The sequence below is a fragment of the Bactrocera tryoni genome, chromosome 5 (genome assembly GCF_016617805.1).
Source record: "Bactrocera tryoni isolate S06 chromosome 5, CSIRO_BtryS06_freeze2, whole genome shotgun sequence".
Taxonomy (NCBI): Eukaryota; Metazoa; Arthropoda; class Insecta; order Diptera; family Tephritidae; genus Bactrocera; species Bactrocera tryoni.
The window spans coordinates 40863567-40874686 of NC_052503.1; the positions used below are offsets into that span (position 1 = coordinate 40863567).

Consider the following 11120-nt stretch of genomic DNA (forward strand, 5'->3'; position numbering starts at 1 on the left):
ACATATGTATGTATGTGTGTAATTTATTGTGTTTATATTATATACATATACGTATGTATAACAATGATTACAAAATCGTCACTTCTTACTAATAGCTTAGTCAACACATCATGTCCCATTTGCTTTTAATCTATTTTATTCAACTAATTTCTCGCCATAGACAACTGGCATCTCCGCCTGTAGGCGCAGCAAACGTACATATGTTACCAAATTCCAATCTTCCGGATCATCATCATTCTCTGTGAAAGTCGACGAATACGAAACCAATTCTTGAGAGCCATCCATATCGAAGTCGGCTATGAGCATAGAGTTCTCCTGGTTATTCAGATCCGGCTGGCAAACGATTTCGTTATGATCATTTCGACAGAATTGTATAATATTGCTCTGTGAGGTGTTTTCGATGCGATAATCAGCGCCGGTGAATATAACCAACATTACAGTTTCCGTAATCATATGCATTTTATAGTTATTCAGCAGTAAATTACTGTTACTGCTACGTCGCAGACGGGTTACATTCTGCTCAGCTAGTGGCAATGTGTAGGTGTGTCGCTTTTGTATGAGATGGTCAAATGCGCTAAACGCCTTCGTGGGGAAGTCATGTACTAGCTCTTCGTTGTGTAATTTATCATTATCACTTTGACGTTTTGTCTTATTTGATGTGATGTGATTCTGTTTGGTAGTTTTTGTGGCATTCTCCTTGCCAATGTGAGTTTTGGCCTTTTTGTTTGCAGTTGCGGCACTATTGCGCGCGTTGTTTGCATTCGCCGAGGCTTCATCCTTGCTTGTAGTTCGCAATGCAGCCTTAGGATTGTTCCAATTCCAAAATTTCATAACAAAACCTGACATTTCATTTTTGGTATTTTTGAAATGCCATTGTGCCGGTACCATGCCATACATTGCGGGATTGGTGAAGTTTCGCAGAACGGTAGTTTTGTTGCCGTGTGTCTCGCGTAGTACGAACGTGACGTTGCAATCATCTGGGCATTTGCCGCGATTTTCCACAATCAGTTCACGCCCACTGAGCGAGTAAATGTTGCGTTGCGCATCGGTTTCTTTGCGTTGGCCGTAGTGGCGGTGCTGCGCAATTTTGGAAGCGGGCATAAGTTTTTGTCCGGTTGCAATCGATTTATTTGTTATTAAGGCAAATAAATCTGCTAAACTTTTCGATCGTTGCGCTTCAGTATTATTGCGCCAACAATTGAATGTTACCTTTTGAGAATTCTCCAATTGCAACTTGTGCAACACATCGCAATCTTGCACCTTAAAGCCATCACCCATTGGCTTGCCACTACGGCCGGAGAGTATACGTAAGAAATTTCTCTCTTCGACTCGATGATTTCCAGCACGGAGTTCACCTTTGTGCACAAGATTGCGTGTGCGCAGCTCATAGGGTATGCTAGTTACCATTAATATCTCTAAAACGCCATCGCCATCTAAATCTGGCAGTATTACTGGGAAATCCAACGCATCTACTCTGTGTGGCGAACGTTCTTTGTAATGCCAATACCATTTGCCGGTAATTGGATCGATTGCGCCCAATTCACCAAATTCATCAAGCACTAAGCAATCGGAACGTCCATTTTGATCTACGTCGATTAGTGTGCAATCGATGGCTACCGGTTCGTCAGCCATTTGATCGTACCAGGCTACAGCTCCAGAACTACCAATTAACGATATAATGCCATTGCGTTTGCCGTTATTGTTTGTCGGGAAGAAATCATCACCGCGATACAAGAATATTAAATTATTTTCCCAACTGCGTAAGCCGCCCACCACGTGAACTCCGCCTTTCAGTTCGATCTTTGTGTAATTGTTGAGCCAATTGTGTGTTCGTATTTGATCAACAGGTGCGGGACATGATTTATTGCAGGGCACCAACCAAACAAAACCAAAAACAGCAAATACACATAAAAGCAACGAAGATATAAAACAACATCGTCGTGCCGGTGTCATAGGTTCATGTGTGCTGAGATCCTTTGAGCTGCCGCGTCCCAAAATAGCTACATTATCAGCATCAAGATGATTACGTTCGTCATAGTCGCTATTGAAACTTGAAAAACTGCTCGCCTGGTCATTTAATCCTATATCGGACATCATCACGGAACGAAAAGTATTTTGCATGTTGGTCGTGTAACTGCTGGGCCTTGGCTCCTGCCCCTGGTTGTTTAGTGGATTATTTCCTGAAAAACATGCATACGTTTTGATTAATATTAATTGGCCAAAGAATTATGCTTAATACAATAGCTAAACTAAAATTTATATTGATTATCAGCATAGGTTATAAGCAAAAAAATTCGTTAACTTCGGTTGCCTTGAATCCACAAATAAAAAGTCAATTTGTACTCTGGCAGCTAAATGCTATAATGATTCAATCTGAACAAGTTTTTTGGTATCCTATCATTCCCTTGGACAATAATTCATGTCAAATTTCGTGACAATATCTTGCTAAATAAAGAAATTGTCCTTACAAGAACTTGCGTTTGATTGTTCAGTTAGTTTGACAGATATTTCATCAACTAAAACGTATATAAATAAAACGGACATGGCAAAATCGACTCAGCTTGATATACTGATTATTTACATATGTATATACGCCAGTACACAAGCATAAAATTAGCTGGCCAACAAAATAAACTTCTTTATACAGTCTTGGACTTTGTCGTATCAACCATCCAACGAGGAGTAGCTACACGCCCTTTTCTTTTTTTTGGTTGCCCGAAGCATGAATAATTTCCTTTTGTTTGACCTAAACACACATCTAAATTAATATACGCTTTCGCGGTAAAATGAATTTGGCACAGATTATCGGTAATCTAATTAACTTTATATGAAAACTGCATGTTCTTACCTGTATTCGATGAATTAAGCGAATCGTGACGCTTAAGATGGGTAGTATTCAAGTCGTTCTGTAATTGGCGTAGTGCGAGACTTTTGGGAGGCTCCTTTTTAACAATACATCCGTTTTGATTTACCCGTTGTTGCTGGTATATTTTTTGCTTTGAATGTTTTATACTGTTGTGAATTTCCTCCTCTGACTCCTCGTCGGAATCAGTAATCACCTGGTTTAACGGTGCGTAGATAGCTTGATGAGGATATTCCATATGAAGCATTGTAGCTGCATTGCCCAAACGAAGAACGCATGAAAATAGGGTGTTTTTGAAAAATCAATAAATAAATAAACAAGTTTGGAATTATGTTAGATTTTCTTCCAACCTGTTTTGACAATGACACTTTTTCATTCGGCAACCACATAGCTTGGATTAATGCATTTGAATTCACTAATTTGTTTAATTAAATATATTAGAGCTTCCTAAGAATATTTTCGGCTTTTATACCTTTTACTTCTTTAACGGTAATGCATAGCAATGCAATATAATGCAATTTCCGCGTAGAGGGTTGCTTTGCGATATGCAACAGCTGTTAGAAACAGAGTGCTCATAATGTAAAATATTAGCAGAATAATTTATTGGGCCTACGGTTATTCCGATGGTTATTATTTAATTTTTATAAATAGTCTGAGAAAAAGATCAAAAACAGTAACAATAATAATAAAATTGTGGCAGTGTAAAGGGTATGTGATTTTCAATTTATTTTAGATTTTGATTACCATTATATATTTTGAAATCTCTATTGGTGATTTCATATATTTTGTAATACATTGGAGTATTTATTAATTTCGTCTGTGTATGAGAACGTACAGTTTCGTAATTATATAATATTCTTTTTATAATTTTATAAAAAGCTGTTTTACGCTAACCGTATATATTTAATTGCAACTCTGAGTTCTACAAAATGATTGTAGTAGATTATGTGATTTGTAGAATGGAAAATGTATTCCTGTAAATTGCAGAAAATCCGTTATTTAATGAAAACAAGCGATTTTACGTTTGAAACGTGTTTTCCATCCATGTCAAGCAACAATAATATAAATCTCGAATTCATATGTACACAGCAAAGTAAAATTAATACAAAATTTGTGATTTCGTGTTTGATATTTTGGAAATATTTCTTCCACAAACGGTCAATATGTATGCCGCGGTGAAACCGCTATCCAAATACTTGCAATTGAAATCAGTTCGCATATATGATGTGGTATTCACTTTGCACTCCAAATGTACGGTAGTGATTTTATTAACTTGCACATTTCTGCTATCAGCAAAGCAATATTTCGGTGAACCTATACAATGTATGGGCGATGACAAATACAGTGAATTTGTTAATTCATATTGCTGGACAATGGGCACTTATATATACAATGTTTTCGATGTACGAGATCGTGTACCACATGGCAACAAATTGTTAAATACGCAGACTGGAGAAGCCTCTCCATATATAGCCGAGGGATTAATTCCAGAGGTTTATGGTGTAACAGAACGAGTGTATTTGCGTTATTACCAATGGGTCATTATGTTATTACTTCTGCAATCGGTTTTCTTTTATTTTCCATCTTTCCTTTGGAAGATGTGGGAAGGTCAACGACTGAAACAATTATGCTCCGAAGTTGGTGAGTCTGAAAGTTTTTGTTTTTTAGTTTGCTTTATACATGTAAACATTGTTGTTTTAATCATGTAGGTGATGCATTGATTCCCGAAAATACTTACGTAGAACGTTTAAAATTGTTAGTGAAATACTTCTCAACCGACTATAAGGAAATACACTTTTGTTATATGGTAAAAGGCCTAACATGTGAAGTCCTGAATTTTGTAATTGGTGTAAGTATTTAGATCATAATATTTAAGACTTACCTAAATCGTTGAAAAGTTTTCTCTGTTTATTTTTTAAGAGTTTTCTTTTTAAATGAGTATTATTTGTATACATATGTATGTTTAATGCATAATTTATGTTAATAATTACAGGTTATCAATATTTTGTTGCTTAACGTGTTTTTAAACGGATTTTGGACAAAGTATATTGAAGCGCTTACTGCCGTTCCACGTTATGATTGGGACAACTGGAATCGAATGAGCTCCCGAATTTTTCCCAAAGTTGCTAAATGCGACTACTTTGTTTTTGGACCAGGCGGTTCTCAAACCAGGCGCGACGTCCTCTGTATTCTCCCACTGAATATATTAAACGAGAAGATTTTTGTTTTTTTATGGTGCTGGTTCCTCATTATCGCAGTAATCGCCGGTTTGAATTTGCTGTACCGCCTATTTTTAATGTCCAGCAGAACTTTTCGGTTAAAAATGATAAGTACTCAGTTGCGTCCAATGTCTACCACACAGGTACAGCTCGCTTTAGAGAACATCAGCTTTGGTGACTGGTTTTTGCTATTTAAAGTCAGTGTAAATATTAATCCAATGTTATTTCGAGATTTAATTAACGAACTATACAAGCAACATAAATTGAGTAATAATTTGTCTTCGGTGTAAGAACTCATCTCACTAAAATTGACATTGCAAATATATGCGTATGTACTGACTGAGTGTACATAAAATATTCCATATTAAATTTTGAAAATAATTTTAGATTCTTAAAGAATGGAAAAATCGGTTTATTTTAAGTTCTAATTGGCAGCAAATATTAGTTTGCTGCACACCCAAAAAATATAAAAGTGCCTTGTTATTGAATTACTTATAATCGTTTTGAACTACATACATATATGCTTGATGCTATTATACAGATATGTATATTAGAGTGTAAGATTTTTCTTTATGAATTCTAGTTCTTTCTATAAGCGATAGAATCGTATATATTTATTTTTATGTATGAAAATCGAAAGACGAGAAATTAATTAAATTAAAATTTGAATAAAAGAAATAATTTTGGAAGATGACATAATTTAATTTTTTTTAAATTTTAAAATTGGTGGTGAACATATAAAATCTGATATTGACTAATATGTTGGTAAGTACTCAAATGTTTAAAAATGCATTGCCATTCAAAATTTTCTTAATTTTAAAACTACCCCAACTGTTGTTGACTGTTATTTATAAAAAAATATTTACACTGAGACGATCCCTTAAATCTGTATCTGAATCACACATTTTCTTTAAAAATAAAGTTTTCTGCTTAACATTCGATTTGAAAGTTTGTATATTTTTATTATTCGGTTTTTACGCCGAACTATGAATTAAAAAAATAACATGTATAATATATAAATGTGTTGATATATTATAGTATATGCCCTTGAAGTACCACAAAATTGTCAGTTGGCAATTTTGGGTTCTTAAATCCAAAAAAGAATTTGTAACGATTACCACGCCTCCATATTCACCAGACTTGACTCAGTGTGACTTTGTGATAGATGAAGTTATGGGGGTTAGGTGGGTTCCAGAGGTACAAAAAATTTATTTTTACAATTGCTTTTTTAATATAAGCAATCATATAAATAGTATTTCAAAAGTATAATATGGCATGTCAAAGGTACATATTTGAACAATATCTTTTAAAATTTTGAAATAAAAATGTTGAAAATTCAGCCGTTGAGAGCACATCTCCCTGAGTGTCTCACAAAAAAGGTGCTCTCGTCGTGGACAAAATTTTTGGTAAAATTTCCGCCATTTATTGAAAAAAAAAAATTGTAATGAAACAAAAAATTCTTCGTTCAATAACTAGAGAATGTTACTTTAAAGATGTGTACACTTTGAAGTAAGTCGGTCCTTAACTTTTTGAGAAATCGTGTCCACCGACTTCAAAAACACACTTTCGAGAAAAACGCGTTTAAAGACGTCGAAAACTCGAGCGCACAAGTTCTCAAGGCTGTATCTCCAAAACTATTACTCGGATCAACTTAAAAATTTATTACAATATTCTAGACGTGTTGTAGAATTTAATACGACAAACAAAAAAAAAATCGATTTTTTGAAATTTTCATACCCACCCCTTAAAGCGCTTTGCTGAAAGAGCTAAAGGCTACCTCAAAAATCGAGTTTGAGAAGTGTTTCTAAGATTGGATTAAACGCTGACATATGTACATAAGTGCATGTAGACTATTTCGAAGGCGACAACATTAATGTAGACAAATTATTAATTTTTTTAAGCAAAAATTACCGTTATTTTTTGAACACACCTCGTACATGGATAGTCAGACTTATGAATTATGACGGTTGGTTGTTGTTGTTGTTATAATGACCGAAAACATTCCTACAGTAATTCTTTCCCACGACAGTCGAGTCTACGTAACCGAAACTGAGGAACCTTCCATTCTTACTTCCTATTTACAAACTAGAAGAAACAATACCGTCGGAGTCTCAATGTCTTTGTCAAAGGTCTCCAAAATTCTCCTAACCACCAACCGCAATATAATATTTTTAAAGATCATTGTAGATACTTTTTCGTTTTCTGTCAGCTTTAGATAGGATTCAGAAATATATCATTTTTAATGTGCTATTGTCTCTAAAGGCAGTTCATTAAGTTTAAAAAATTTTCTTTAAATTTAGATACTCCTTTTATTGATACTCCTTTTATTGAATATTCAAATATTATCTATTTTCAACCAGGCTTCTATTGGATCGTTCACAAAGTAATTTTTTTTGTGCAATTTAAACACGTATGTATATATTTTCCATTTTCATCCAATACCTTTTGCCATCTTTAGGGCAAGAGATTAATCCCACGCTCATACAATTTTGCTTCTTGCTGCTAAAAAACTGATCCAAGTGGTTTTTGATATCCTGATTTGAGGTTCTTCCATTCAAGAAATTTCACAGAGACCGGAACAAGTAATAGTCTAGAAGACAAGTCTGAAGAATATGGTGGATGTGGTAGCATATCCCAATCAAGCTGCATACGCTTGTACACCTTTTCTATTGATTAATTTTGACCTCTTCTGTTTGAGTACAGCTGATACCAATATACTTCAGAATTAGTCGTTGTATTGTCGGGCAAAAGCCCAAAATAAACGATCCATTTGAAAACTCACCAAACAGAAAACATAACATTTTTTAGATGACTGCCGGCTTTCGAAGTGATTTGAGCGTATATTTCCAAATGTAGGCCGAGGCTACGTCTCAGATGGTCCATCCGTAGAGTCTAATTTTCGATGATTCGTTAGAGCATTTCGACTGATAACTGACGAGTGACACGTGTGATGTGTTGCTTCTTAAATAGAAGCGGGCATTGTCCGCATAAACTTTAGACTTTACATATCCTCACATTAAAAAGTCTGTCGGTGTAATATCACACAATCTTGGTGGCCAATCGACCGGCCCAAAACGTGAAATTATCTGCTCACCGAAGTGTTCTCTCAATAAATCCATTGATTGATGCGATCTGTGTGAAATGGCGCCGTCTTTTTCAAATAAAATGTCGCCGAGATCACGACCTTCAATTTCAGCCATCAAATAATCGGTTATATGGCGCGATAACGCCATTGACGGTTACGTTCTCACCGGATTCATTTTTGAAGAAATATCGACCGATGATTCCACCGGCCACAACAAAACACAGCAAAAGGTTTTTTTTTATGGATGAAATGGCAGCTCTTGAATCTTGAATCTCTTCTGGTTGATATTCGTCCCAAATGCGGAACATTTTGCTTGTTTACATACCCATTGAGCCAGAACTGGGCCTCAACGCTGAATGAAATTTGGTTCGAAAATGTCGGATCTTCTTGGAACTTTTCAAGAGCCCATAGAGCTAAGCAATATCGCTTGCGTAGGTTGAGCAGCTTCAGTTCTTGCTCAAGCTGCATTTTTTACGCTTTCAATTTAAGATCTCGACGTAAAATACCTCAAGTCGTTCCATACGTCAGCGCCGAATTGACTCTCACGGTACACTCTCAGCTACGGCTGCTATATTTTCTTTACTGCGTGCTGGACATGGTCTATTCGTTCGAATGTATACAATATTGAATGCTGAGTCTGAAAATGGGTGATGGTGTTGCGAATAGTACGCTCAGTGGGTCGATTAAGTTGATCATAAGTTGAGCGAAGCCCGCGAACGATTGAAAATGTTGTTCAGGCGTAAGTCTTTCCGTGATGAAATGCCACACAAAACTGAATAAAAATAATATGACAGCTTGAAGCGACTCATGCGTGACCAGTCAAAAAAAGCTATTGAACAAAGTACCTCTACTTGGATCACCGGTTATATACACATGTGTACATACTTAATAGAGTCTTCGACATTTCCTGCTGTGACATTGATTATAACTATATTCATTTCATATATTTTGATATATTTTTATTGAAAACTAATAAAACATATTTGAAAGTTTTTATTCAAAATATTTACATATGTATGTGTTTTATTTCATTGTCTTGAGGAAGTCTTCAAACTATCGAAGCACATTTTGACCTTCAATCCAAAATACCTAATATACAGGTAAAGGGTGGCGCAAAAGTAAACCTCCTTCAGAAGATGTTATAAATTTTGCAATTGAACTATAATGTCAGTTCTGTTTTGACATTTGTGAAGTAAACATATGCGAAATACAGGTATGTATGCTCCAGAACGCGGGTTATTGGTGACTATTTATTTGACCAATAATCGGTCGGTGACTTTGGCACAACGTGAATTTCGTCGCAGATTTCCTGGCCGTCCGCAGCCTACTGGTGAAACATTGCGACGTTTAGCCGTTCGCCTCGAAGAGACTGGCACAACACGAGATGCTGCCAGGCGTGGCAGGCCCCGGAGTAGCCCGTTCTGCAGAGAATATTGCTGCTGTCGCCGAGGATTTGAAGGAAGCGCCGTCCACATCGACCAGACGACGTGTCACGCAAATGGGTATCAGTCGACGGTGTTTACAGCGAGTTTTCGTACAAGAAGATGTTTCCGTACAAAGTCCAGACGATGCATCAGCTGTTAGCTGCTGACCGCCAATCGCGTCTAACATACGCCCTAGCCATTCTTAATCACCACCAAGAGGAAGATGATTTTTCATCAAAAAGAATCATGAGTGATGAGGCCCATTTCCATCTTAGCGGGTACGTAAATAAGCAAAATTTACGCTTCTGGGGCACTGAAAATCCGCGTGTAATCCATGAAGAGCCATTACACCGGCTCAAAGTCACTGTATGGTGTGGTGTTTTTTCTTCGAAAATGTCGCGGGCCAAACGGTTACTGTGAGTGGTGAGCGCTAAAGAGCAATGATCAACGAGTACTTTTTGCCGCAACGTGATGAATTGAGATTGAAAAACATGCGGTTCCAACAGGACGGTGCAACGGCACAAACTGCATGTGCCACAACCGATATGCTGAAGGATGCATTTCCCGGGCGCCTAGTCTCCCGTTTTGGTGATTTGCACTGGCCAGCTAGATCACCTGATTTGACCGCTCCAGACTTCTTTTTGTGGGGCTTGAAGTCGTGGGCTTATGTCAACAAGTATCAGACTCTTGCAACTCTTAAAGAATGTGAGGACCTATATCCGGAAGTTCTGGCCAAAGTGATGGAAAATGCCATAAAAAGGGCTCAAATGACAATCAACTGTGGCGACGGCCATTTACATGATATCATATTCTCGACTTGATGTAAAAAAATTTAAAAGACCAAATAAAAATAATCCACAAGCAGAATCAAAGTTTTTCATTGTTTTTTAATTAAAGCCAAAAAACATCGGAAGGTTATTTTTGCGCCACCTAGTATATACACATACATATGTATGTATGTTTATAACAATATTTTTTAAATTTAAATATAACCATACGCTTCTATATACAGATCTAGACATGTAAGTAACTGAGTTTGTGCGAGTTTATTCGAAATTTTAGCGGCAATTTTGGAATAACTAACTTGCAGCACTTTTAAAGTGTTCACAATGCACTGGAGCATTGCACCCAAGTAACCCCGAAAATTGGCCACGGTGCGTGGGGGCATAACTTTGGCACGCACCCATTGCCCTTAGCTTACGAAAACAAAATTTTCCGTAATGAAAAACGCAAACGCATATACCAATGTGTTCCTGATTTATGTGATATGTACGTATGTATATATGTATGTATAACTGTCAACGTAGGTAATTATCTTGAGCAAATGCATAATAACACCACTTGAACAACGACAATACAAGAATATTGCCAATTTGAATCGCTTACCTCAACAAAACATGCGTCCAAAAGTCAAAGGCAGGCGAAAATTTTTTGCATTTCATTAATTACCAGCGAAATTCGGTGTTGTAGCAAAATCAAATCGGTCAAATTGGGTCGTTTCCCCGTGGATTGTAGCACCGTTCCACTTT

At 36.6% G+C, this 11120-nt stretch overlaps 2 protein-coding genes across 2 annotated transcripts; one reads left to right on the plus strand and one right to left on the minus strand.

Annotated features, from left to right (window-relative positions):
- Positions 1-7: 7 nt before the first annotated feature.
- Positions 8-3370, minus strand: LOC120776660. Its single transcript, XM_040107530.1, has 3 exons — positions 3214-3370; positions 2849-3115; positions 8-2180 (listed from the first exon to the last, which is right to left on the minus strand). The coding sequence occupies exons 2-3, from the start codon at positions 3108-3110 to the stop codon at positions 136-138; spliced, it is 2307 nt and encodes a 768-aa protein (XP_039963464.1). The 5' UTR covers positions 3111-3115; positions 3214-3370; the 3' UTR covers positions 8-135.
- A 521-nt stretch (positions 3371-3891) lies between these two features.
- LOC120779054 (innexin inx5) lies at positions 3892-5507 on the plus strand. Its single transcript, XM_040111189.1, has 3 exons — positions 3892-4504; positions 4573-4712; positions 4857-5507. The coding sequence occupies exons 1-3, from the start codon at positions 4027-4029 to the stop codon at positions 5370-5372; spliced, it is 1134 nt and encodes a 377-aa protein (XP_039967123.1). The 5' UTR covers positions 3892-4026; the 3' UTR covers positions 5373-5507.
- The last annotated feature ends 5613 nt before the right edge of the window (positions 5508-11120 follow it).

Bases quoted from the DNA above. Each gene is read 5' to 3' on its own strand.
- LOC120776660 (XM_040107530.1), bottom strand. From the start codon at position 3,110: ATGCTTCATATGGAATATCCTCATCAAGCTATCTACGCACCGTTAAAC. The intron at 2,181-2,848 runs GTAAGAACATGC...CATGTTTTTCAG, and splicing joins GCTTAATTCATCGAATACAG to GAAATAATCCACTAAACAAC.
- LOC120779054 (XM_040111189.1), top strand. From the start codon at position 4,027: ATGTATGCCGCGGTGAAACCGCTATCCAAATACTTGCAATTGAAATCA. The intron at 4,505-4,572 runs GTGAGTCTGAAA...TTAATCATGTAG, and splicing joins ACAATTATGCTCCGAAGTTG to GTGATGCATTGATTCCCGAA. The intron at 4,713-4,856 runs GTAAGTATTTAG...TAATAATTACAG, and splicing joins TCCTGAATTTTGTAATTGGT to GTTATCAATATTTTGTTGCT.